Source organism: Oreochromis aureus, linkage group 18 (assembly GCF_013358895.1).
Source record: "Oreochromis aureus strain Israel breed Guangdong linkage group 18, ZZ_aureus, whole genome shotgun sequence".
NCBI classification, from domain to species: Eukaryota; Metazoa; Chordata; class Actinopteri; order Cichliformes; family Cichlidae; genus Oreochromis; species Oreochromis aureus.
In genome coordinates this window covers 31,996,388-32,024,078 of record NC_052959.1, presented here as the reverse complement: position 1 = coordinate 32,024,078, position 27,691 = coordinate 31,996,388, and the positions used below count along the sequence as shown (strand labels likewise).

At 42.6% G+C, this 27,691-nt stretch overlaps 1 protein-coding gene across 3 annotated transcripts in view; it reads left to right on the top strand.

Moving 5' to 3' along the window:
- Window positions 1–27,691, top strand: part of dnaaf11 (dynein axonemal assembly factor 11) — a 37,453-nt gene that overhangs the window by 1,753 nt on the left and 8,009 nt on the right. The window contains exons 2-11 of one of the 3 annotated variants that reach the window (XM_031735093.2): window positions 417–584; window positions 874–951; window positions 1,083–1,255; window positions 1,645–1,865; window positions 2,446–2,622; window positions 13,367–13,444; window positions 14,498–14,563; window positions 15,071–15,140; window positions 19,693–19,788; window positions 20,284–20,378. In XM_031735093.2, the coding sequence (XP_031590953.2) occupies window positions 417–584; window positions 874–951; window positions 1,083–1,255; window positions 1,645–1,865; window positions 2,446–2,622; window positions 13,367–13,444; window positions 14,498–14,563; window positions 15,071–15,140; window positions 19,693–19,788; window positions 20,284–20,378 (1,222 nt within the window). Of the gene's footprint in view, window positions 1–336; window positions 585–873; window positions 952–1,082; window positions 1,256–1,644; window positions 1,866–2,445; window positions 2,623–13,366; window positions 13,445–14,497; window positions 14,564–15,070; window positions 15,141–19,692; window positions 19,789–20,283; window positions 20,379–27,691 lie in introns of those variants that run through there. The other 2 variants (XM_039602059.1, XM_039602060.1) reach the window with 2 other exon arrangements.

Genomic DNA, 27,691 nt, shown 5'->3' with positions numbered 1-27,691 from the left:
TTTCCAGTCACCTTTCTCACTCACTATGTGTTAATAGACCTCTCTGCATCGAATCATATCTGTTATTAATCCCTGTCTCTCTTCCACAGCATGTCTTTATCCTGTTTTCCTTCTCTCACCCCAGATGGGTGCAGCAGATGGCCCCACCCCTCCCTGAGCCTGGTTCTACCGGAGGTTTCTTCCTGTTAAAAGGGAGTTTTTCCTTCCCACTGTCGCCAAAGTGCTTGCTCATAGGGGGTCATATGATTGTTGGGTTTTTCTCTGTATTTATTATTGTGCGAGCTACTGTACAATATAAAGCGCCTTGAGGCGACTTTTGTTGTGATTTGGCGCTATATAAATAAAATTGAATTGAATTGAAAGATGGTTTTATTAGAAACGGGTTCAGATGAAGTTCAAAGGAAAATCTGTTTCAGTCACAGAGGATTTGATCCGCCGGCGCGCCGAGCACAATGAGTGTGAGATCTTCTCCCTGGAGGAAGTTTCTCTGCATCAGCAGGACATCGAGAGGATCGAACACCTCGACAGGTGGTGCAGGGAGCTGAGGATCCTCTACCTGCAGAACAACCTCATCCCCAGGATCGGTGAGACGGGCCTCAGTGTGGGTAGAACCCTTTGAAGAAAGAAATGGCCGCATTTTAGTGTTGGCTTGGTTTATTTACTGAATTATCACCAGTTATTATGAAAGTGAGGCCTTGAGAACAGTTGTGGTATTTATGTTTGAGCCACTACTACTTTAGCTGCTATCAGTCAGATGTTAGATGTGTTGTCACATCATCTTACCAAGGAAAACATTCACCCGTTATTTTATAATAATATAACGTCATGAGCTGCGTTTACAGGAACTTTGTGATTTTGTTTTTGTTCATTTAGAAAATGTTGGCCGACTGAAGAAGCTGGAGTACTTGAATCTGGCCTTGAACAACATTGAAGTCATTGAAAACCTTGAAGGTCAGTGCATAGAGTATGTACAGGCTTTAATTCAGCGCTTGTTCCTGTGAAATGTGTCTGTTTAATCAGAGTTTTTCTGCCTGTAAACATGTAAACATGTCGCCTTTCTGTTTCTACTTCCTGCTCGTCAGGCTGTGAGAGCCTGCAGAAACTGGACCTGACGGTGAACTTCGTGGGCCGCCTGAGCAGCGTGGAGTCCCTGAGACACAACATCCACCTCCGAGAACTGTTTCTGGTGGGGAACCCCTGCACGCGGTTCGAGGGCTACAGGCAGTTTGTGGTGGCTGCACTGCCTCAGCTCAAGGTAACGTCTGAGGTGGATCCTCGTCTACATCCAGAGGGGCGGAGGCTGAACATGTGAACTTTTAATTCTTTTACAAACACCTGCTGTAATTTGTTTGGGTTTTCTTATTTTTTATTGATGATTGAGGCAGCTGAGCTCCGTATGGAAGATTGTGATGACAAAGTATTTGAATGAATGAAGGAAAAGTGTCTGCAGGGATTCAGTTAGTCTGATGTTAAAAGGTCAGAGCTGAGAACACTTCAGTGAAAGCAACAGCTGCTGAAGCTCCAGGAGAAAAATGTGTGAAAGTTGTTTAAAGACCACTGAAAGCAGTTTGGTCGTCAGGCTGTGAGCTTAAACCTTGACAGAGGTTCAGAGTTTGAGTCCCAGCTCTCGCTCTGTGTCCTCAGAGTCTGGACGGGACGGAGATCAGCCGGTCAGAACGGATCCGAGCCTCGCAGGGTCTGGAGGAGGTGAGGAGGCGCGTCGCTGAGCAGGAGCAGGAATACCTGAGGAGGAGAGCTGAGGAGAAAGAGGAGGCGAGGAGGAAGGAAGCAGGAGTTGAGGAGGAAAAGAAGGAGAGGAAGCCAGGCTTTGACGGCCGCTGGTACACCGACATCAACAACACGGCGTGAGTGAGAAGATAAATCATTTCTCTTTAGGAAAGTTTGTACAGAAAGTTTCTGAGATGCTGCGACTACAAACTGCAGTGAGACAAGATTTCACTTTTTATTAAAGTTCCTGCTAATACACATGATTATGTTGAACAACTCTGGTCTCAAACAGCAGAATATTCAAGTCAAATAAGTGAAACTGTTAAAATCAGGAGGAAGAGGGAAAAAAAGTGACAAATATGTTTGCTGTGTGGACTAGATTTGGCTTATGAGCCTCTAATTGGAAACTCTCCTGTATCTGCTTTACACTTAGAGATTTGTTTTGGAAGAAGGCAGTCAGAGGTGTCACTAACAGCGATAGAGGGTGTGAAAAGTAACAATAAGTGACGATAACATCTTAAAACTTATTCTAAAACTATAGGGAATCAAGATCCAGGACCTATACTGCCAGTGTGCAGCCACAGCAAAGTTACTGTTATGCCACCTTCACGTGATTCATAGCAACACTTACAGGTCACCCTGATGAGTTCGGGTGATCGGAGAGTCTTTAAACTGTCTTTAAAAACTCAGTGATGACCTGAGACCTTCTGGTTTCAGCAGTCCAGAGTCAGAGGAGAATAAGGAGAACCGGGAGCTGAAGGAGAACCCAAAGAACCTGGAGGAGGATGAGGAGCAAAGGGAGCGCGAGTTCTGGCACACACCGTGCAGCTTCACCCCCGAATCTCGTCTGGAGGCTCACCGGCACCTGGAGGAGAAGAGGCGGGCCAAGGAGAAGTAAGTGCTGTGAGATCTGAGCACCACGCCGTCTTATTTAGAGCTACGTGATTAAGTTCTTCACCAACATGCCGGGAATTTGGACCTCCTGCTTCATAATCATTTGTTCTGACAAATTTAATCAAATACTTTATAATTTAATATATTACAAATGACAGAAAGTGGTAAAAACTACACATTAACATAATAAAATGCATATTTTAATGATATTAATTTACTATCAGGGAAAACTATATAAACAAACAGAAAATCCAGTTTAACAGTGTTTAACAGTCACTATTAATAATCATTTACTAAACTGTTGTAATGAACTCACTGATTAATCAGGCTGTATGAAATAATGAGATCAGTGAGGCCCAGACATCAAATATGTGTACAGGAGATTTACTCAGAGTGAACCTCAACACATAAACGAACATTAACAGGCTGTTGTCAGTGTCAGCTACAAACTTCTGGGGGAGGATGCACGATCTGATATCGTCGTGTTGGTGTTGTTCCCAGATCATCAACTAAATGTTGTTCCAGGATCAACATTGCAAGTGACCAATCAGAATGTTGTGACGTCATACTTTTGCGACTCTGGGAAAAACTGCCGTAAAACAAAAAAATGTAGTTAAGCTGCGAGAAACCGCCTCTGTCCACCGATCAACGGACCCTGACCCTAACCCTGACCCTTTAATAAACGGTAAGCAGAATTGATATTGTCCTTGCAACATTGAAATTTCATAAATGCACGAATGGCTTGGCGGGCAAAAGAATAACGTCACAACAATGTGATTGGTCACTTGCAATGTTGAACCTGGAACAACATTTTCATGATGATCTGGGAACAACACCAACACGACGATATCAGATCATCCGGGGGAGGATATAGAAGAATAAAAACACTAAAGTTATCTTTATTAATCAGAAACATTTACTTGTGTGATGTAAAACGCAAGCACATTTTAATATGGTGTTTTTTGGTTGCAATTTACTGGTTCAGCCACCAGATGTCTCTATAATCTCACTTGAAATCTGCAGCAGCAGATCCCAAATGGTGGGATTTTTGTTACAGTCAGTAATTACTATTTATCTGAGTGGCATAAATTAGAGGTGTGGCTACTGTGTTTGACAGGTATGCTGAGTGTAGCTGCTGGGTTTCTGTTAGGCCTCACGTCTGCTTGTGTGCACTTTTTGTAATTACCCTCATGCAAACATTTTAACTGAAACTTTCACCATTAGGGGGCAGCACTGTGCTTTGTGATGTGTGCCACTGTTTTTAACTCTTCTTTTTTAGCCGTTCCCATTTTCCTCAAGACATTTTCTTTTCCCATGTTACTCTATTAGAAAAGAATGTGCTATTAATGACTTTCCTGTTTAAATAAAGGTTATATTGACTCGCTGCACCACCTTGTGGTACAAAGGAATACCATAAAACAAGTACAGCCTGGCCTTAGTTCAGCTTCAGGTGAAATCTCTTCAGCACAATACAGAAATGCTTGAACACAAAGTCGTAGCGGTTGTTTCTTCATATTCTTTTGAAGCTTTTAAATATTAAATTAATCACAGAAATTTTACAATAAACATATTTAATGTGATTATCTAGTTTTCTGTGCAGTTAATGGTGCTAACAGACCATCATCTATGTCGTGAATGAAATTCTAGGATTCTGTCAGGAGTGTGTGATGCACCTGTGCAGGCTGTAGACGCAGCTGATAATTTAGCTGTTCAACCTCGTGTCCAAATATCATCATTTACAGCGTCTGAAAAAATGTTAATGTAGACGCTTCAAGATGGGTGATGCCACGATGGCTCCGCCCATCATTTATAAAGACTCTAAAACCTTAAAACAGGTGGAAGAGCACAGCTGTCTGAAATGTACCTGCTGTCCACAAACTTTTGGCTGTGTTGTCTTTTTTCTGTGATGTTGACTTTGTTAGCTGTTTCACCAGGACAACACTTAATGTATTTTGAGTCGAGGGTGGCGTGAAGCAGCATGAATCAGACATAAATACGTTGGCTGACGGGCAGTCGGCAGGATGAGTCTGCCGTCCAGCTCGGTCTGTCGGGTTAATGAGGAGCTCTCAGACGAACAAAGTGTTCTGTACCTGAGGCGAGGCGGTGGCGTCAGAGAGACGAGCGGGTTCAGGCGGTCAGCGAGGATTTTGTTCTGTCGTGTTTGTGAAGAATGACTCTGCCGGTGAGCTCGAAGATGCCAATAATCCTGAGTGATTTACATCCAGGTGTCAGAGCGGGACTGACTGATGAGACTCAGTGGCGACTGTTTACTGAAATCTGTCTAAAAGTACTGACCCTGAAGCCCCGAAGCCTAAATATACAACAATCAGGCGTGGATTAGAGGAATAATATTATAACTAAAGAAGAGTTTGTACAGTCTGCAGTGTCACAGCTTCTGTTCTGTGCTGCTGCACGTTTAAAACTGCAGCTGGAGGAAAAATGAACAAAGAAGAAAAAAGCCAGAATTCAAACATGAAGACGCTTTAACATCTTTAAAACACATAACAGCAAAGTGTGCAGTGGAGTAACAGGAGACAATGGAAGCTGCACTTTGACTGAACTGTTAGCATGTTAGCAAAATTAGCAGGTTTATATTACAGGTTATGTATAATGTTACTGAATTTAATGAATGCTTTCTAAACTGATGGATTATATACTTTTTAAAAAAAAATTCAAGCACTCACTTTTGGGCCTCTGAACGTCTACTTTCAGCTTTAACTCAAAGAGTTTATTTAAAGTCTGCACTTCAGTCTTATCCTGAAGAGGAAACAAGATAAAAACATCTGTCCAGACATTTATGGACCTAACTGCATAAATGTAAATGTTTGATGTCATTTACAAACAATAAGGAGTATTTAGAGTCTAAAATGTCCAGTTTTTCCAATAAATTATTAAGTTTTAGGGATATATATATATATTCTGTATGTAAAGCATAGACTGTATGTTTACACTGTATACTCAGTCTATGAAGGTCAAACTGCCCAACTGCCACACACTCTGCAGACTAATGACTCACACTAAAGACATAACTGGAGCATTTTGAGGTGTTTCAGGGCAGATTTGTTGCTGACGTGTTCGTGGTTTTGATGTTGTGGATGTTGTTGATGTCAGACGGCTGTAGAGCGTGAGCCGGTGGTTCGTCACATCAGTCGTGTGGGTGAAATGACGGCGGTTTGAGTCCCGTCAGTTTCAGAGCTGACGGCACAGAAAAAGTTAACTGTGTGAATACTGAGCTTCCCTTTGCTCTGCTTTGAATTCCTGTTTATAAATTCTTTATACGATATATATATATATACACACACACACACATGTATGTGTATAAAACACAACAGAGGTAAAAACAAACCCCAGCTGTGGAAGTGACGATGAAAAACGTGAAGGATCGAGACACTGACGATTGATCAGTGTGATAAAGGAAGAAGAAGACGTGAGGTTGCTGCTATTAGCCGTTTACTGTTACCTGTCACTCCTGGAGCCGGTCCGACACGTTTTTGTCTCCCCAAAAACACTTCTGCTGTGTTTTGTGTGCTTTTGCAGCATTTTTGTATTTGCTGCTGCGTTTTTTTAAAGTTGCAATGGATTTGACCTCTCAGGGCCACCGTACAGAAGCCACACTTTTTAAGCACACTGTGGACAAATTAAAGTTACAGCTCTCTCTGCCTGCTGTTAGGTGAGGGCTTCAGACTAACAGCTGATAAAATGTCAGAGGCGTGCTTGTAAAAGGACTTTGATTTCAGTCACCTGTGTAAATCTGATGAGCTGTGATTAGCTGATTGCACACAAACTGTCTTTAAAATGTAGCCGCTGACTGTTTCCTTTGCAGTGGCCCTACTCGGATTACAGCGCTGGTCTGTCATGAGTCTAATTATTTTGCTGTAATTAGCGCTCACCTGTAAGGTGACCCTCTTACCAGGGTGTTAATTGAGTATGTGTAGTGTGTTAAACATCTGCTTCTGAAAGTGTTTCTGTCTTAAACACACACACACACACACACACACACACACACAGATTCCCTGTCAGTATGCTGATATCAGCCTGCAGCTGTGAGGTTTCCCTCACTGAGAGCAGCCCGGTCAGAGTGCAGGGGCCCAGAAATGCTGATTATTCCAGTTTACAGTGAACGCTCCTCTGTGGGAGAAAAATGATGCAGATTAGCTGGAAAATCACAGATTTTTGTAACCGTGTGTGGTTTGTGTTGCACTTTTTACGACTTCATTACAGCTTTGTGAGGTTTTTGCAGACAGGTTGATGTCTTCCATGTGAGAGACCAGTGGCAGTGACAGGTTTTCAGTGTAGTATCCCGTTCCCCTTTGTGACTAATTTTACTCTCAGGAATGCCAGCAACCTTCAGCAACCACTCTCAGGTAGTCAGGAAATACACATCAGTTCGTAGACTGGAGGTTGCCAGCTGGTCTCCAGGCCTGTCTCCTTGTGGAGACCCTGGACAGGACTAATATGTGCTGGAGAGCCTATGTCTCAACCGGATTGGGAATGGGATTTTTGTCATCCCGGAAGAATCGGAGGAAGTGGCTGAGGAGAGTAAAATCCGTGCATGTCTGCACTGAATACAGATAAGCAGAACAAAATGGATGAATGGATGGTAATAAACACTTGGATCTGTGTGATGTCACTGAGAGCAGATATCCCTAATATGGTAATCTGAGGCACACAGCTCCGCCTACTTTTAGTTCATATCTTCTTTTAAGGATATAAACACTTTAATGATGTTTTCATTCAGTGGCTCTGTGTTTAAAAAGACTTTCCTGAGTGTTGTTCTGATCCTGACTGTCTGTCCCCTGTGGAGCTTTTACCTTCCTCAGGTAAGAGGAGGAATTTATCAGTGATCCCAGCTGCAGTGTCCTTGGGTGAAGGTTGAATTCATCCCTTTTCCTTCCCGTTCGCAGTCATTTGAAGATCCTAGTGTTTGAGGAATATCATTTTTCATTCTCGCTCTTCTTGTGTTTCCATGATTCGGTCTTGTGGAGGCAGAACTGTAGCTGTGATTAGAGACCGTCCAGATAAACTTGACATGTAACAGATCTGCAGAATAATAAACACACAAAGCCTGCTCCTCTGGGACTCCGGGGTCGCTCCGAGCTTCCAGTTCACCGGGCGATGAACCCTGCTGCAGGCTCTGAATATTAAATCACCACCTCTGGTCACCAGGAAAACAGTCAGTGTCTCTTAGAGGACAGAAGGCCAAAAAGCTCCAGTGTTTCTGTTTCTGTCCACCTGTTCATTACAGTTAGAATACACATAAACATGTTTGTCACATGGTCGATCCTCCAGCTTTGTTCTCTTTGTTTTCTTTGAAGTCAGGATGTGAAAAAATGCAGATGTTACAATGACACTCTGTCTTTTTTATTCTTTGGAGTGTTTCAGAGATATAAGTCAGGATTACTGCCAATAAATAACTCTTCTAGCCAGCATCATCAGCAGGATTTAAACTCATAGTATGCTCGTTACCCCCGAGATCTTCAGCCTCATAAAGAGATGAAGGAGCTCTGCGCTGGCATTAGATGTGTGCAGATGTTGCTATGACAGCCTCCATGGTTCAAGCTCCACATCACGATGTTAGCAGAGCCTTTAATCCTTACATCAGTGTGCTTGTTTTTATAAAGCCTTAAAGATGAAAGTAGTTTTTGTTTGCTAATTTCTGAGCTATTTAATCACTAAATAAGATGCAAAATAAGCACCGATGCAGCACCTTATGTAATCTGAGAAATTTACTGTATTACCTTTTCTTAAATTCAAGAATCCACAGACAGGCTCTGTGGATTCTTGTCAACATAAAATAAAAGCTTTTCTATCCAATGAGAGGAACTCTGTGAGGACTTTATGGATAAATTCCAGTTTTCTGAAAATCTTGTTAATAACTTGCTCTGTGGTCTTAAACCAAACCCTAAAACAAAGAGCTGGGTGTCGTTTCCAGGCGACACAGAAACATCAGACTATGTGTTTCAGCAAAACTTGTTGAGTTCTGCCGTCGTGGCTCCTGTGACGTAAACAGAGGAGAATATTTCTCAGGATAAAACGATGTTTCACAGCACTGAGGCTGGGTCCAGGATCAGTGGATGCTGTAATAAATCAGCGAGGCCTGACACATCTGCTTTACTTGGTCATTTTTCCACTTTAGGCAAAGCTTTAAAAAAAACCAACTTTCTATTCACCGGCTGCTCGTCTCGCTGACCTGTGGACGCAGCGCTGACTCACAGCGTTTAGCTTTCATAACACCTCGAGCCACAGAGTCACAAACAGCTGAGCTGTGTATGACGAACATTGTGGAAGTGTCTCGCTGCTTAATCTCTGCCCACAGGAAACGCCTCACATCAGCCCAGAGGTGTTTCAGCATGTCGGGCTGTGCACGCAGCGTTTCTGCCTCTCCTCTTCGTTTGTTACCCTAACCCTAACCCCTAAATCTGCACAGTCTTTAAATGTATGCCGAAAAATGTAATCCAGCCTCAGTCGTTTGCTGAGGTCAGTTGGATTTAGAAGATGTGAGGTTACACCTGTGGATAATCCTGGTGTGATGGCTGAAACGCCAACAGCTGATAGTCCACCTACTTATCCACATTACAGCAGCATCCCGGGCCAGCGCGCTGTCCAAGCAGAAAATCAGGTTGATACGGCTTTGCCGTTTTTACCGCCTCCCCACGCACGGCTGTCAGAGCGCGCTGACTTGATGCGTGCAGTCGGGCCGTCACCGGATTGTCAGGAAAGATGAATTTCCTGGTCCTGAGGTGGATTCTGCGATAAGGTCAGCCGGGAGACGGACTCATGTTAAATAGTTGCTCTGTTCCTCTAAGAGGAGGGAAAACACCACACAGAGCCTGAAAACAGCCGAGTTTAAGGAACCCGGTGGGCTGATGGATGGAGGTGGGTGGATGAGATGGAGCGATGCAGATTTGCATAAAAGCTTCACGTGCTGCTTTAATGAATGTTGACGTGAAACACAGTCACTGCTCAAGTGACTCTTTGATAAAAACATGATCGATCTCACAGAATTTCTCATGGTTCTGAACTCTTTAATAAAACTGACAAATGACAAAATGACACAATCACAGATTTTAGATCATCACCACGCTGCTTCCAGGCTGTAGCAACCATTCAGTGACATCACAGCGATCAAGTTTAAAAGGTTTCTGCCTCCTAACTTATTAAAGTGCATCACAACAATCAGCAGTTAGCAGTTAGTATGACTATTGGCTAAACCGAACCAAGCTTTTCTTGTTTCCTCTACAATACTGAGTACTTCATCAATAAGCTGTTAAAATAAAAAACTTCTCCTGTGCCACTGTGGGCATCAGTTCATGCACATCTGTCTCCAGATGTGAATTTTTAACTCCTTTGGTGGAAAAAGTGGAAAAGCTACACTTTGTGTACGATTCTGTAAATAGAACACCTGAATGATGAAAAAGTGTTTTCAGTTTAATAAAAGTAAATAAATAAAAATGGTGAATTCAGACTGATAATTCTAAATATCATTATTCTGCTGTAGGAGCAGAGTAACTGTTTCTAGATGTTTAAAACTCATATATAATCACCTGCTGTAACTCAAAGTGGGTTATACAGATGTTGCTTCGCTGGTGTTTATTTATGACAGTATTGACATCTCTAAGTTTGTTATTGACCCTCTTTTAGCCTCTTTCATCTCCTCCAACGACACCACTAAATGCACCAGTGCGTCTGTTTTCTGCTAGAAGCAGTTCACTGTCAGAGTCTTTTCTACCTGATGCAGGTAAAATGATGACTTCGGAGCAGTTCAACTGAAACCAGAGATCTACGATTACTGTCATCTTTTGTTTGCAGAGTAAAGCAGTAGAATAACGACACTGTGTCTGCGTTTAGTTTGCTCCAAATAAGAAAACACAAACACCTAAACGTCCATTTTACAGTTCAAACCTCAAATTGGAAAAGCTGCACAGAACACATCCAACCATCCGTCCATCTTTTTCCACTTCCAATTAATTTGAATTCAATTCAGTTTTATTCATATGGTGATAAATCACAACAGTCACCCCAGGTGCTTTGTATTCTAAGGAACGACCCAACAATTTAAAGTTACCTTAAAATATTGATCTGTTTTAGTGCTGGTGTCTTCTTGGTGTCGAGCTGTATTTGATGGAAAGCTGTTTTCTGTTGTGTAATCGTGGTCTCTGGCTCTCACAGCTCCTCTATGATGGATGACTTTGCCGGTGTGCTGTGTGTCACTGTAACAGCAGCAAACAGATGTTGGGTTCAGAGCTGCTGCACCACCTCACTGTCCTCCACGCGGGGACTGCAGCTGTGAATTCAGCAGGGATTTGGACTTCTCTGCGGGCCGAGGCGTGCACGGCTAACTGAGCGTTGTCTGAACAGATCGTCCTCAGCTCTGGAGCTGTCACTTCTGACGTCTCCATTACTCTGCTGTTTGACAGATGCGCCGTCACAGCCCTTAAAAGATAGAAGTTATGGGTTTACAGCTCAGGCAGCCGCACTGTGACCTTGACGAGTCGACAGTATGTGGCATCGAGGGAAAAGCTGCTGTTTGAACGGAAAGCGATGGAGATGCTCATTCTGTTTGGATAAGTCCTGTCAGCCTCACCTCAGACTAACACCACCACATCCAGGAAGTGACTAAAGTATAAACGAAGCAGTTATAATTTTGGACTCTAGTGGAAGTCAGAGTCCCGCGTCATTAAACCCAGAGTGATGCTGAAGAAAAAGCCCAACATGAAGCTCTTAAAGTCTAAACTCATCACTTTCACACTCACTTTGAACCATTTAGGGAGCCCTTGGATCCTGAGTGGAAGCAGTTTGTTTACCAGAAACAATCAAATGGGCCAAATCAGTAAAACTGTCTAATCAGCTATAAAAACAAACCAAGAAGATAAACCGTCCATTCATAAAACTAACAGTTAGAACACTGTCACAGAGGCAGCATTCACCCTCTCTCTGTATATTCACACATTTCAAAGACCTGCTAAGCACTCCCAGGAACTATCTGAAGTCTACGTGACCCATGTGACGACCTCGCCTTCTGAACCCTGCTGATTTGACTCTTACTATTCGAGGGCCGTCACACGGATGACCACGAGGCTTCTCCACAGCTTCACTTAGACTCATTATCGCTCGCTCCAGCCGACCGCTCCAATAAAAACATGGACTTGACATCCTCCGGTTCAGCACATCGAAGCCTCCTCAAGCACGCCGTCGGCCCCCTCTCCTGCTTCCCTCCCTCTCCTTGGCTGATGTACGGCTGCGGAGGTCACGGCGGCCGACCCTCTGCAGAGCGCTAAACACTCACCCACCTGGACTGCTGACAGGTTCATCTGCCGCTCGGTGGGCCTAATAGACGGGCTGATGTGAGGTGTGTGTTTCCCCGTCAGCGCTCGTGTCGCCGTCTGCTTCTCGCGGCTAATTGAGCGACCGGTTGTGCGGCAGATGGTGATGAGAGCACACCGAAGCGATGACTCTGTGACTTTTCTCAGTCTTTTGTTTTTCCACATCCAACCACACATTCTACATACTGTCTGTCATTTAAACACAGAAAGAAAGGTGATAGATTTGAATGTGCCCTGTTCAAAATGAACACAGTGCTGTTTCACATCATTATTACAGCTCCAGTTTTACTTAAATTAACCAACTATTATTTATGTTACTGAACACTTTCAGTAGTTTATTTTTTTTAAACATTATTTATATTTTAAGCAGGCTAATGCATTTGATTTGTTATATGTAACTGATGGTATCATTTCTTTATTCATATATGTATAAAACTAACATTTTCCTCTGACATAATTTCAGATAATAATTCCTACCTTTATTTGTAATTTTAGCTAACAGCTACTGTTAAGCTACTCTTAGCAAACGGTTTTACTGCTAGCCACACATTTACCGGATAATTTCCAGTTTTTTTATGTTTAATTTGGTTTTAGCTAGCTGTTTAAGTGTTTAGCTGTTTCATTTCTTTATCCATATTTTTAACTGGCAAATTCAACTTATGCGTTTTTTCATGATCTTATCTAGTTATTTAAACTTTTTATACTTTATCTTTAGCCGGTAATTTAATTTTGTTAATCATATTTTTAACTTCCATAATAATTTCCACTTTTATTAATAATTTTGATGAGCTATTTGCGATGTTAATCCAGTATTTCTGTATGAAGCTAAAAGTTTTGTTTCAGTTTTCAGGACAAGTGAAGTGAATAATTTGTTAACTAGCACTTTTTCTAAATCACACTTTTATAGCTTTTATATCAAAGCTGTTTGAACCGTTCATTCTTTTGCCCTTTAGTATTGCAGCTACCACTTTTTGGCTTAGACCTCTCTCAGATTAATCAGTAGTTTCGGTTTTCTTTTGTTGTTTTTCAGATTATTCCATATAATCTGAAAAACAACACATAAATTTAAAAAAAAAAAAAAGCTACTGCAGACGTACTCTTGTGTTACTTGGTTTTGAACCTGCAGGGGTTCTTCATGTATAAAGAGTCGCCCTGTGTTAGGCAGGTTAAACTACGTTCATACTGACTTCATGACTTTCAGCCTTCGAGGTTCCTGCACTGCTGTGTTTCCAGGCTGTGTGCTACACAAACACGCTCCATTACAGGTTATATTTCTTTTTCTAAGGATGCTCCTGGGGGGGAGGAGAACCTTTCTTTGATCTCTGAGGTACTTTGACTCCAGGTGCTGTCACCTGTGAGTCCACTGTTTAAACACCCAGGCTTCATTTGTGATCTGCTCACACTGCGCTGTTTCTCTGCAGGGGGAAGGAGAAGAAGCCGAAGGCCCCGAGGACGCTGATCACTGCTGACGGACGAGTCTTGAATATCAATGAGCCCAAGTACGAACCAAGAAACAGAAGCAGGTTTTCCATCCTCACCGTGATGGCATGTTTGTTACAGCAGTACATGACAACTTTAACATTTGTGGTGCTGCATGGATGATTGGGATCAGATCTTTAAGTACAACATTTTAGAGCTCGACTGATCAACAGGTTAAATTTGTATTTTGCAAACAATTATAAAGGAAAGAGCTGCAGGTCCACAGTTTCTGTCACAGTTCTTCATCATATCTGTCATGTTTTTACTTTAGCTCAGTGAGGCAGGTGAAAACCTACCAGGTGCTTTTTCTGGCCCACTTGCTGTCGTCCTGTTGGGGAAAAACCTGAACGCTTGCAGGCAACTCCGGTCCTCCTCCATTATCCAAACGGTTCATATCATGAGCAAGGCCACAGGGGTCAAGGCCTTAAAGTGTGCCTGATTTCATTTGTAATCTGAGCTGAGGACACGCTTGGGTCAGGAATATATGCTTTATGTGATATATCACCTTACTGCAGCGGGGCGACAGCACGCCGTGCTTCACTGCAGCCCGACTCGTAGCAGCCAGCTCAGTAAAGATGTACACGAGTGGCCAGGAAAGTCACATGTTGCAGAAACAAGTTTAAGCCATAAAATAATGTAAGTTTGGCCAACCTCACTGTCAGGATCATTTCACAACATCCAACTTTAGAGCAAAAATAAACAGGTTTGCATCCTACTGCAAGTTTAGGTCTCCACAGCTAATTTTCTCCTTTTTAACCCCGCATGGTTTTATCTAAATACCCTGTTTGGATTTTAAGTTGATGTCTGTATCGCAGCTAGAATCACAGAACTGGAAGGCAGCAACAGGAAGTCTACTGATCTGACTTTATCTTCAGTCATTTGTCACTTATGGCTCCAAAAATTAACATCGGGGTGACCAAAACTCTGTCTTTGAGCTTTCATAATAATTTGTCCATCTATTATATACAGTCTGTGGAGGCACCGTGTAGACAGCAGTGTACGTTTACATTAAGAATCAGTGTCATGTCTCCTGGTTTGAACATCTGGATTGTTGCTCTCTGTGTTGTTAACAGGCTGGATTTCTCTCTAACAGAAGATGAGGAAAACAACACGATTATCTTGGACCTGGAAGTGCACAGGTAGGAGCACAAACTCCCTGCAGCTTCATTTATCAAAATTAAAACCTAATCAAGTCTTAAAAAGGGGGTTAAAATGGACTGAGTGAACAGACCTGTGTTTTATCAATCCCTAATTTCATGGTGTGATGTTACACTCAGTTTTGTCAAATAATATTGAACCTTAGATATGGAATAAGGAAAAAGCTGTACCTCGTTTTATTTTAAAATATAACTTCTTGCTGTAAATTAGATCTGCGTCTAGTCATGGTTTGTCTTCATGTGTGTTGTGTAGCTGGTTTCTGTCTAATGTGGTGGCTGTTTGCACCAAATCCGATTTACCGCAGCCACATCGATTCAAATTGATTTAAACTGTGGTCGGAGCTCAGGTTGGAAAACCCATCATGATGCTTCTTTCACAGAGACGGGCTTTTAAATGTCCGACCAAAACTCCCCACCTGATCACCTGATCAGCTGATCAGCGTCTGTACCTGTTTCTGTTTACAATGACTGACCTCCCTGTTCCCACAGACACATGGACACCTCTTTGATCGATGTGGACGTTCAGCCGTCGTACGCCAGAGTCACCGTCAAGGGAAAGGTGCGCTGTAAAGCTTTTATTTTTATACTCAGAGTAACTGGTGACTTTTCAGATTACGTGACGCCTAATTTGAAGTTTTGCCTGTGCGTAGTTTTGGCTGCACACTCTGAACTTTACAACAAATCCATTAATTTTGGGCTTTTTTCCATCGTAAAGGGCAACAGCAGCCACTTAGAGTCAGTCATTAAATCTTTGTCAGCTTGTTAAGTTTGTTGTTCACAGCCTCACTCACCACCGTTGCCATCATACAGATATTCACAGTCACAGTTACGCTCACCTTACTCGTACCTGATTGGACACTTTTGTGCTGGAAACATTCCTCAAACATTTTGGTTCATATTTTTATGACAGCATCACAAAGTTTCTCCAGATTTGTCAGCTGCACATCCTTAAAGTGAATCTCTCATTCCACCACAGCCCTAAGCTGCTCTGTTGGGCTGAGACATGGTGACTGTGGAGGCCATGTGACTACTGCGAGACAGTCAAAGAGAGATGCTTTCAGCTTGAGCATGAAAATAATCCCACCTCACGACACCAGCAGCAGCCTGAGCCTTTCGTACGAGGCAGGTTGGAGCTTTGCTTTCATGCTGTTTGCACCAAAAATCGAGATTCATCAGATTCAGAAACGAATAAGAAAAAGATTCAGTGCAGTGAAAACATTTCACAGCCAACTCAGTACAATGTGAAATTTTTACCTGGACAAGTGTAACAGAATTTTACCTGTCCGAACTCTGCTGTGCATCTTAAAAAACAAAGATGCTCATGTCTCTCTGTGTTTTTGTGTCTTGGCCACTTCCTGTTTTATTTGAAGGTTAGATTCTGACGTGACTTCCTGTCTGTGTCTTTGCTCCCACACCTGCTGTTGTTTTCACCTCGATCTTCAGTCAGACCTCGGAGTCTTTGTCTTTGCTTTCCTCTGATTGTTCACCTTTGTTTGTCCACCGGCTCGTGTCCTCAGAGCTCCAGACTCCACTTTCATTCTCCTCTCGTTCACACTGGAAGCAGGCCAGTTTAACCACAGACTGCTGCTGTCAGCCAGTGAAGGTCCTTGTGCTCAAGGGCACTGCGACAGTAGTTTTTGATGAAGATTTTCCTAAACGTATTTCCATGTTGCTCTGGGATTCAAACCTGTGAATTTCGAAGGCTAGGAGCACAAACACGAACAAATCAACAAATCTTTTCCCGTGTTGCTGAGTTGAGGTAACTGTGCATGTTATTTGCAGTTTGAGGTATTTGTACTTACTGCAGATATCTGTTGGCCTCTAAAGTTTACAGGAAACACTTACCAAGCAGTATGTCCTGCATAGTGCAGCTCTGATTTCTCACAGTGAGGAGTTCAGAGACTGCAGGCAGCAGCAGACTCGCTGCAGGCCGACACCAAACTGTAGCAGCTCCCCTTTCAGCAGCACCGCAAAGCCAGAGAAGGTCTGAGATGAATCCACATTTTTCTGTCTGCAAACAGAAACTGAGACCTAAAGTTTTCAAATTCATTCGCTGATGAAAAGTATGAGAAGTTCTGAGAAGTTGGTGCTTCTAAAATCTGTGTGCATGTTTACAGTAGCTTCATATCTTGACATTGTGGTGACTGGCAGAGGTAGCACAAGTGTGCAACATGTTTTTACTAAACCAGAGTAACACAACTCTTGAGATTAAAAATCTACAATATTTTTAAAGTCAAGTGTTTTTAAGTGTCTTTGCAGACCGTGTGGGCCCAAGCATACAGTTTACACACAGAGCTTTAAGGTTGGTAATAAATCTCAGTGCTTCACGACAGACCCAGCATATGAAAGCATTGAAGATGCACATGTATAAATAACATGCTCATAATCCATCACTGCCATGAAAGAAGTTCCTTTTTCATCTCAAAGGACGGACCAATTTTCATTTACCAGTTGAATGTGATGTGGAAGAAGAAGGTCATCAGTCATCAGTATTAATTCCTAAATACAAAGAGAGTTCTGAAAAAGTTGGAATGTAAATAAAAACAAACTTCATTAATATCCAGGATTGTTTATATATGTAAAAATATATAGCATACAGCAAATATAGCAGTGGTCCTGGAACTGAACCCTGTGGCACACCTTTAGTCATATTAAGCATGCTAATGTAAAACAAACAAAGGAAGAAGACAAAAAACAGGAAGACAAATGTTAAAAGAACAGGCAGCATGTAAAAACTGTAAAAGTTGTGGGGCCCATGTCATCACATAACACATGGTGCAGTGAGAGGAGCTCTCCCAGCTGCTATAAAGTAGTAAAAGTGAGACATCTGACCAAACCTCCTCGAGCTCTTCTCTTTTCCTCCTAAAATCTCAGTTTTCTGCTGTGTTCTGAAACACTGCCTGTTAATGCAGAGATCTGTCTGCAGTATGGAGGATGTACGGACGACTGACTGCTGTGATGTTGCTTGTTGGGAGCAGCAGGAACGTGTGATAGATGGAGGAGCAGATTTACAGAACATAACAGGCCTCCAGAATCTGCTGAATCATCAAACCTCTGTGACTTCGGTATTTTTGGAAAGAGTTTTATTATGTCTGCTGTGAATTCATTTCCCAGATGGAAACTGTTTTTTTCTCTGTAAATGGCAGCTGTCCAGAACGAATACGCCGCAAATGTGCTCTGTTTAAGCATACACCTTTACCTTCAGTAATCAGTTGAGTCTCCTGCAGCAGAAGTGGAGCCGTTGCAGGTTTCCTGCAGTCTGACAGGTTTATTGTGACAGGAGCCTCCGTCCTGCACATCCACAGCATTTTCTCCCGTGTGTCTCAAAGCAGCTAATTTATTTATGTTTTTAGGAGTTGATTTCTGAGGAAAACAGTTACTGCATATGTATTCAGTCATATGAGCAACAGCACCTGACATATTTTGGTGTTTCTTTGTTTAATTAACAACTACAACATGCAGAAGCCATGTGTGAAAACTGATTCCATCCCATGGAACTTGTCGAACCACTTTCAGTGCAATAACCTGCAGTAATCATCTCCTGCATGACTTTATCAGTCTCTCACATCGTTGTGCAGAAATCTTAGCCCACTTTTTTTTTTTTTACAGCATTTGTTCAGTTCATTGAGATTTGAGTGAATTCATTTATGCACAGCTCAGGTTGAGGTCTGGACTTTGCAACACTTTGATTCTTTTCTTTGTAGATTTGCTGCTGTGCTTGTGATCATGTCGTGATGCATGACTCACTTTGAGCCAAGCTTCATATTTGAGTCTTTAATAAAGAGGAGTTCATGGTTGACTCTGTGACTGCGAGGTGCTCAAGTCATCAGCCTCCTCCACCATGCCGACAGTCTGTCCTGATATCCTGCGTTTGGTTTCCAAACATCTCCACTTTGGTCTCGTCTCTTGTGGTTTTTTCAGATGCACCTTCACAAACCTAATCTGTGCTGCCATGTTGTTTTTAGACAGAAGAGGCTTTCTCCCTGTAACCCTCCAAACAAGCTAAACTTGTTCAGTCTTCTTCTAATTGGACTCTCATGAACTTTAACTCTTAACATGCTAACTGAGGCCTGTAGACTCTGACATGTAGCTCTTGGATTTCTGCTGTTGCACAGTCTAACCTTGATAGTAGTTTATTCCAGTTCAGTTTATTCCAGCAATTCTTTCCTGTGAAAGTAGTAAAGGTGTACATTAGTGAGCTGACCACGAACACCTCAATGACCTGAACCAACATTGTAAAGAAGAATGGGCCAAGACTCCTCCACAGTGATGTGAGCACTGATAAAGTCAGTACTGAAAAAAAGGTTTTGTTGTTGTCTGTGAAGACTTTTCTCATATGACTGTAGATCCATCTTTTATATACAGTCTTCAGGGAATCAGTCATTAACTGCAGTCTCCACATTGGGGGTTTTTTCAGCCCCAGATGTTGCTGCTTTGCATTGACTTCTGCTGCTTTATGCCTGGTTAAACAGCTGTTTCACCACATGATGAACTTTTTTCCCTCATGAATTCTGAGCCCTGCAGCTTCTGAGTTCTTCTTCTCGCTGCCAGACTCCTGTCATGGCTGCACTTCAAGCTGTTACAGTGTTTATGGATGGCTGTTGTGTGCCAGAGGTCGTCCTGATTGGACGGGCGGGGTGATTTACGCAGTGATACATCAATCCGCGCTTTTAAAATTCGTTTTTAATGTGAACTTGTTGAGAAGAGCGGGGAAAATTGACTGGAGGAGCCATCTGTGAGGAGTGTATATCACATCAGACACGTCTCACACTCTGCAGCTGAAGAGTTTTCCTCCTTAGTGTGGCTTTCCTCACATTCCCCCTCATAATCAAATTGAATTAAATGAAAGTTTAATAAGTCCAACTTTATGCCCGATTTGTCGTCCCACATGCTTCATTCTGGTTTCCATAGGCTTCCTCTCCTGTGATTGATCACCGCCGTTCTCTTCTGGAGCTATTCTGGTTACTCTCTCTCTCTCGAGTCCTTTCTGGAAAGCGTACCTATAAAAAGACCCGCTAATGATTAAAGTCATCTGACACACTGGGATGGCGTCGGTGCCAGATCAGCTCATTAATCTTACTAATTAAAGTTGTGAATAATTTACTCTGCAGATATTTCAGGTGGTTCTGCCGGCCGAAGTGAAGCCCGACAGCTCGACGGCTCAGAGGTCCCAAACCACCGGACACCTCCTCCTGACAATGCCCAGGGTACGTACAGGTACACGTCACACCTGAGCCAGGTACGGGACGCTGCAGCAGGAAGAGGTTAAAAGGCCTCTGCAAAACTTCACAGAGTACTTTTGCTTCTTTGGGATGTTTTCTGAAAGGTTGGGACGCTTTGTAAAAAGTCAAAAACAGCAGATTACAGTGATTCATCCTGTTAAAGTGTCAGTGCTGATTGTTGACTGTGTGTGCACCTCTGTCTCCACAGACAGTGGTTCCATGAATGTTGTATAATTATGACTGTTTCCTGCTATTTTTTCACTTGTTCCGCTGAAGATCAGCTGTGTTAAACTCAGAGGTTTAATGAAGAAACTCTTTACTGCGTCTATAACAAGAACACAGGTGCTGATGCTGCAGCGTCGCAGCAGCTGCTGCTATTAATCCTCCATATGGCTGTTAAATCCTGCAGCAGAGCGCCTGTAAAGAGTTCAGAAACCGAAGACTGAAAGCTGTTTGCGTCGTCTTTTCCTTCTTTTTCAGGCTGAAGGTGAAATCAAAGTGACGAAGACAATCCCAAGTCCACCCAGAGTGTGTCAGAACAGACGCGGCGGCGGCTTATCGGAGGATAATCAAAGGTAGCTTCAGTACACGAACTGCAGCCGCAGAGCTCATGATCACACATCCACACACTGTTGGACAGGAAGGAAACAAATATTAACCTCCAGTTTCTTTTTAATAATGTTTATGGTGATCTAAGAAAGCAAATGCAAGGATGGAATAAAACATTAGAGATAAAGGGACGTAACTTTAAGCACCGCGACAGATGAATACAGAAATTCAACCTTTAATATTTGGTGTAAAGTGCAGCACACATCAGGCCACGCTGGGGTGAAGTACTTCTGTGAAGGTAAGTTAGTATTTTTAGAGCATGTTTGAAAAACACCTTTAAGAACCAAAGTACGTCAAACTGCTCAACATGAAGGGCAACAAGAGACGAGTACAAGTACTGAACATCTTTCTGCAGCAACTGATGTGTGGACGGTGGCGTCTGCAGGCTGCTGTATTTGTCTCTCATGTTTACACGTGACTTTATTAAACATCAAGTAAAAGAAGAGATTTACCAAACAGCTGCTCCAGTTCAATCTCATTAGCAAACGTCAGGACGCTGTGCAAAATGTGAAAAAAGTATTTTATCCACAGTACAACATAGGAAACATCGTGTCACATGTTTGAACTGAGACACTTCACTATATCATGAAAAAATATCAGCTCATTGTGCAGACGTGGGACAGAACCACGTTTATCATCGGTGAGAAGTCTGGACTGCAGTCATTTTCTTTTGTCCTGTCTTTCTTCCTTCACCCCAACCGGTGGCCCCGCCCCTCCCTGAGCCTGGTTCTGCAGGAAGTTTCTTCCTGTTAAAAGGGAGTTTTTCCTTCCCACTGTTGCTAAGTGCTTGCTGACACACTGTGACTGTTGAGGTTATCTCTTTAACACTGAAGATCTTTACTTTGAGCACCTTGAAGGAACTGTTTGATTTGGGATTTGGTGATTAAATTAAATTTAACTGGGCATTAGTTTCTTAAACTGTAGGAATAATGTTATGTGATACATATAAATTTCTGTTTGTGGTGGTGATAGATGATAAACAGTCAGAAATACTAAGTTTATAATGCTAATGGGGCATAAAGAGGTGCAGCCTGCAGGCTGGTCTGTGTTTGTGTGAATGAAGTTGAGCATTGTTGGCTGTGGTGTTAGTCTGTGTTTGGCCTTGAGTTTAATACGCACATATTTAAACACCTCTGGCTCATCAGGTCCCCGTTGTCCTAATTACAGACGCCTGTTGTATTTTAAACACTGAGCGTGACTCATTTTATCAGCCGTGTTCATGATGGCGCTCTCCCTGCTCGATGACCGTGTGCTGGACGGAGATAACCTTGACCCACACGGCATCATTACACTGGGAGGAAGTGAGGAAGAGGATTGTCCACAGTGAAACGTGTCTGTGCTGCTGGGTTCATATTTAGCTGCAGGCTGCTGGGCTCAAATCACCAAACAGCTGCTGCAGACCACCAAACTGTGAATGTGACCCAAATCCCACTCTGAGAGAAAAGAACCATTTCAATTATTTTTGGTTGGAATTAAACCATTTTTGTCCTTTGAAGCACTTGGAGCTGGTTTGGCTCACCATTCTGGTAACATACCACTGTTACAGTTTTTAGTCACTTTATATGAAGTTAAAGGAACAAACCTGAGTCAGTAAACACCTTTTCCATATCTTGGTCTTTCTTGTCTCTATTTAAAAGCCTCCAGCTGGCCTCGGACAGCATCAGTAAGCTCCTCCTCTGTTTCTGTCAGATAGTTGGAGACCCTGAACTGCAGGACTGTGTTTGTGCTGTTTTCATGCAGTTATCTATTAAATAATATGATTTGCTTTGCAGTTAATTGCACTTGCAGACAATTTGAGAAGTTTGTACTTCTTAATTAAGGTGATTAAAAAAATCACCTTAATTAAAAAGTCACTTTTTGTGTGAGATTTAAAAACGAGGAGAGGAATCAGAGATGTGCAAACTGAGGAATGAGAAAAGGTCACTTCTGCTCCAACAGAGCAAGACAGCCGTGAAGGCCCAAAATGTGACTGGTGTGTTGATCATCTTTTATATACAGTCTATGTTCTGGTCAAAGCTGTGAATTTGTAAACGTGGCACACTAAGCATCAGGAGAGACGATTTGAAATCTTTGTGTTTGTCTCATCTTCACTGACTGAAATATGAACGATCAGCAGCTCCTCTTCCTCTGTGAGGTGATGAAGCTCTCACTGAGGTTGAGCTCAGCTTCACCTCTTAATGACCACATTAGTCTGCAGAGCTGTGTAACTGATCCCCCCTCTGCATGCCTGGAGGTGTGCTCTTCACCACGCTACCATCATCATCATCATTACTGCTTTATGACAGAGAGCCGCTTCCCGTCCTTCATCTGTCCCCATCAAACTCCATAAAGAGTCCCAGTGCAGTCCTGGATCCTTGATATAAATGCTAAGGTGACAGGTGAGCTCCGCTGCTTCCTGCTGACTTATTGCATCATTTCGATATGATAAGGCGTGACCTTTGACCCCTAGGTCTGTAGATTCTGTATTCTGCCTCGGGTGTGCATGGAAATTGATCTGAAGACCCTTTTCTTAATGGCACGAGGCAGCGCAAAGTGTAAAATAGACTCAGACATAGTCTAATCTCAGACACGGGAGAAAACCCTCGGCTCACAGCGCCATTGATAAGTGGATCTGAAAGGTTAAAGGTCAAGGTCAACTGGAAAGCCCAGTCTGGGTTATTATAAGAAAATCCCTGAGGTTACATTTTTTGCAGATAACCAGAATTAAAACAAATTTTTGTCTCCCATCAAAAATGAACTAATCCGTCTAACAGCTGCTAAATTACTGTTTATTTTCCAAAATCCAAAGTTCTGATTTCCGATCACGTAAAGCAGAAAAATAACACTCCGGATAATTCTCCACCAAATCTGGCAAATAAAATTCAAATATTTTAAGCACCCCAGTGAAGTTGGTGACCTTTGACCCTTCCACCTCACCACCTCTGAGCTCGTGACCAAACTTGGCAGAAAACTTGATGTGTGTGGTGTTAGAACACTGTTAGATGTTCCCAAGCAGGTAATATGGCGTGCTCTCTGCCTCATTACCCACGAGGACCTCCACTATGAATAACCAATTACAAGAAGCCATGTTGGAGTTTCTAACCAGGCAGGGCAGAGGAGGCCCGCAACAAGCAGCTCCATTTTCTTTTTCTTATTGTTTTCTTTATTTTGTTACAGTTTTCACTTTATTTACTGTGTTCACAGTTCAAGGAAGGAGAAAAAGTTCCTTTCTATCATCATTGCAGCCATAAGTGGTGAGTCTGCACTGTTACCTACAGAAACAGATACCACAAAGCCCCAAAAATCAAAGTCTGGAAATTTCTAGATCAATATTTGGGATTTTTTTTAAATATTTGGGGTTGTTTGTTCTCTTTTACATCCAGGCTGAGATAGTACCTGGATTGATGCAGAGGCTGACAGCTCTCTGATTTAATCTAATTTCTAATTTTCTATTTTTCTAAAACTTGCTTCTAATTGAAATTTGTCTGTTTTACATATTTGAAGAGGAACATCAGCTGTTCATAAGTCACGTTAATTATTTTATTAAAAAAAACAAAAGTAAAATAAAGGCTGTTTGTGCACAGCGGACTCTAAATGTGACACTTACACATACAGTTTTCATTTCAGTGTGTCAGAATAAAGAGTTCATTTTCAGGTTCTGGATTAAAGGTTGTTCCTCTAAATCAACCTAATCTTCTAATGAAACCTCTCGGGGCGCTATGTGCCCATATCTACATGACATGGACGTCCACAGCTGATAGGTGGGCATATTAAAGTAGATCGACCTTCACATTCAGCTCTATTTTCACCACAACACACTGTCTGTCGCTCTCGTCCTTCATTTTTCCAGGACTCTGAGATATTTGAACTCCTCCACACGGAGCCTTGGAGTACCCACGTCCAGCCGAAACGACCTGAAACGTATCCGTCCCACATTTAGTTTACCTTTGTAGTTCAGCACAAGGCTTTAAAAACTGGCAGTAATGTGTGTTTACAAGTGATCCATTATAGCCTTTGAATCTGCACTCAGGTTTAAATCATATTTTTGTCTTATCAAAAGAGTCCACATCAGGAAGAAGCTTGGTATCTGCGCATTAACCTCATCTCTCTGCGTCCACGTGACTCGTTTAGCCTGGTTCTTATCTTAACGTGAGCCGATGGGGTTCAGATCAGACCCGTGACATTACCTCACATCCACTCCAAAACCTAATCCTCTGTGGATCGGTGGCCGCAGACACTGAACAGAACCTGCTGATGTTGTTACTGCGGCTGAGTACAACTCAATTACATCCCCATTACCGAACTGAGAGTGATAACCCTGCAGGAACTCCGCCCGATAAAAGCTTAGTCATAGTTATTTTCCTGTAGACTTTATCAGCACTCAGGTTACTCTGAGAGCTCATGAACTTCCAGAGTTTCCTGTATTTCCACTCAGTTCTGCAGTATCCACATCTATAAACACTGTGCTGAGGCGTAACGAGGTCTAAGAGAGAAAGTCGAGTTTACAAAAGCAAAAGTTGATGGAAGAACACGAGCACACCTGTGCACAAGTCTGACCCATATGTACAAACATTTTTGAGACACACGGTGAGGCGCTGACTTGAAATATTCCAACACGACACAAAACAGCCGACAGTTCTAACTCCAAATGCAGATTCACTGGGCGTCTATAAGGGAACTGTTATCTCCCAGCAGCTGATATTGCTGCGATTGGTACGTCACTGCTGCAGGATATTCTGCATGTAGAGCTACGCAAAGGGGAACTGTGGCAGAGTGGCATTAAATTCTTCCACATTATGATCATATTTTTCCAGGTTAGGTTGTTGATGGACTCTTTAGGATACATCCTGTCCTTACAAACCTGTTTGACCACAATATCAAATGTACTAAACATTCATTTCTGAAATTCGACACGCTTGCTTTCTCTGTCCGAGGTTTTCCTGACGCAGTGTGTTTTCTGTAGAGTCCTCTGGCAGCTTTATTCCCCTCTTAATAAACAGGCGGCAGAATGCACAGAGTAATGAAGGGGCTCCTCTTCCTCCTCCTGCGTCCTTCTGATGTTTATTGTCAGCTGCTGTGCAGAAGATTAAATTATAGTAGCAACGCTCTTCCTGGAGATTTTTACTAAAAGGAAGCCTAATTATTGGAAGAGCATAGTCTCCACACAGTGAACTGGATCTAGAGGAGACCTGGATTTGGGTTAGTTTGTGGTATCTTTCATTAAGACATTGAGATTGTGTCTTTTAATTTTTCTCCTTTCAGTTTAACATGTATTTATGTGTTATAGCACAGTGGTTAGCACTGTTACCTCACAGCAAGAAGGTCCTGAGTTCGATTCCACCATCAGGCAGGGCTCTTTCTGTGTGGAGTTTGCATGTTCTCCCCGTGTTTGCGTGGGTTCTCTCCGGGTTCTCCAGCTTCCTCCCACAGTCCAAAGACATGCAGTTAGTGGGGATAGGTTAACTGGAAACTCTAAATTGCCCATAGGTGTGAATGTGAGTGCTGATGGTTGTCTGTGTCTGTGTGCAACAATATACAATACAGAACTAGTTATGAAAAACAGAATTCATCAGACAGCAACATGAAGAAGGACTTTTGCTTTGTAACAGTCACACAAATAATGCAATTCAATTTTATTTTATCTATATAAAAGCACCAAATAGCAGCAACAGTTGACTGGAGGTGCTTTCTGCTGTAAGGTAAAGACCATACAGTAATACAGCGAAACCCCAAAAATCAGACAATCCCCTACGAGCAAGCACCTGGCAACCGTGGGAAGGAAGAACCCCTTTTTAACAGGAAGAAACAACTGGCAGGACCATGGTCAGAGAGGGGCGGGGTCATCTGCTGTGACTGATCGGGGAGGATGGGAGGAGAAAAGGCCCACTGTCATCTACTTCACATTTAATCAGGATGATTCCTCTCTGCACTCCAAAAGCACAGCAGCCATGGCTAGGACTTTTATTGTGAAAGGGAGAAAAAAATCAATTTGTGCACATGCGAGTGGAACAATTTAGCATCAACTGGCATGTCAGATTAACCCAGTTGTTGTGTGTCATTGTGTGTCTGTGTCCCCACGGTGACGTGTTACTGTGCGGTTAATTCGACAAACACAATCAGAGAAACCCCCGGAGACGGTTTGCTGCTCACAGCACATCTGACCGTGAAGCCAGCGTCCTATAAATTGATCTGATGGGTTAATGGACTTGATTGTTGTGGGATGAAAGAGATGAGTTCAGAGGAGGAGCTGGATCATTTCGGTTTAATGGTAACAGATAATGTGGAAAATTGACCCCCGGAGATGAATTTATGGATGCTTGAGTAACAACACTGAACACAACAATAAATAATGAACAGTCAGTTTGTCTCCACAGAATATTTCTGATACACAGTGAACATAATTCCAAATATTACAGTAAACTGGTGACTGATTGTAACCAAATCAAGTAAAGTCGAACCAATAAAATAGGTGAAAAAAGGTGAAATTAAAAAAATAATCAGGTTTCAAGAGGATTAATTATTCAGGGTTTAATCGATTGAGAATGATGATGCCACAGATGAAGTCGCTGCTTGCTGTTGTGTTTGCTGTTAAATGTTTTAACAGCAAACACAGATGGATGTTAACAGCCAGGAGACTCTGCTGTCATGTTGGGACCCGGTTCTCTTTAGGCCCTGGAAACGTCTCGGTTAGGATCAGAAGAAGTCTGTGATCAGGGTAATAGCGCCCCCTCACAGCCGTTACCCTGCTCACGGAAACATGAGGAGCTGGGAGTGGCGGCTCCGTCTCACTGGTCCTATAATCTGGGACATCAGGACACTTTGTTTATCCTGAGCCACACCGACGGTTTTAACAAAGTGCCACTAATTAACTCATAGCAGAGGTAGATTTGATATTAATCTGCTACAGCCACGGTATTAAACTCTTAAATTTGCATCCGCAGAGGTCGACCAAAAGGAAATGTTTGTCCTCTGGACATATCAGACATGTTGGAGATGACTCGTGGCCACTTGTTTCAGCAGGAGCTCTGTGTGATATAAGACCTACACTGGGTATTTGCATATAGTCAGAGATGTATTTACAGTCTGGGGGTTTATTAACTGAGCGTCACGTGCACTTTGCACCATCAATCACATCTGTGTGAGCTCTCATATGATGTTTTACATGTAATCTGGAAACCTGAGTTTCTGCACAGCATCAGCACCAACGATGGCTGATTTATTCTCCTGTTCTCATAAAGCTTCTCAGAACTGGGAGCTGCTGCTGCTGATTCTTAGAACTCAGATATTTTCTGTGAATTTC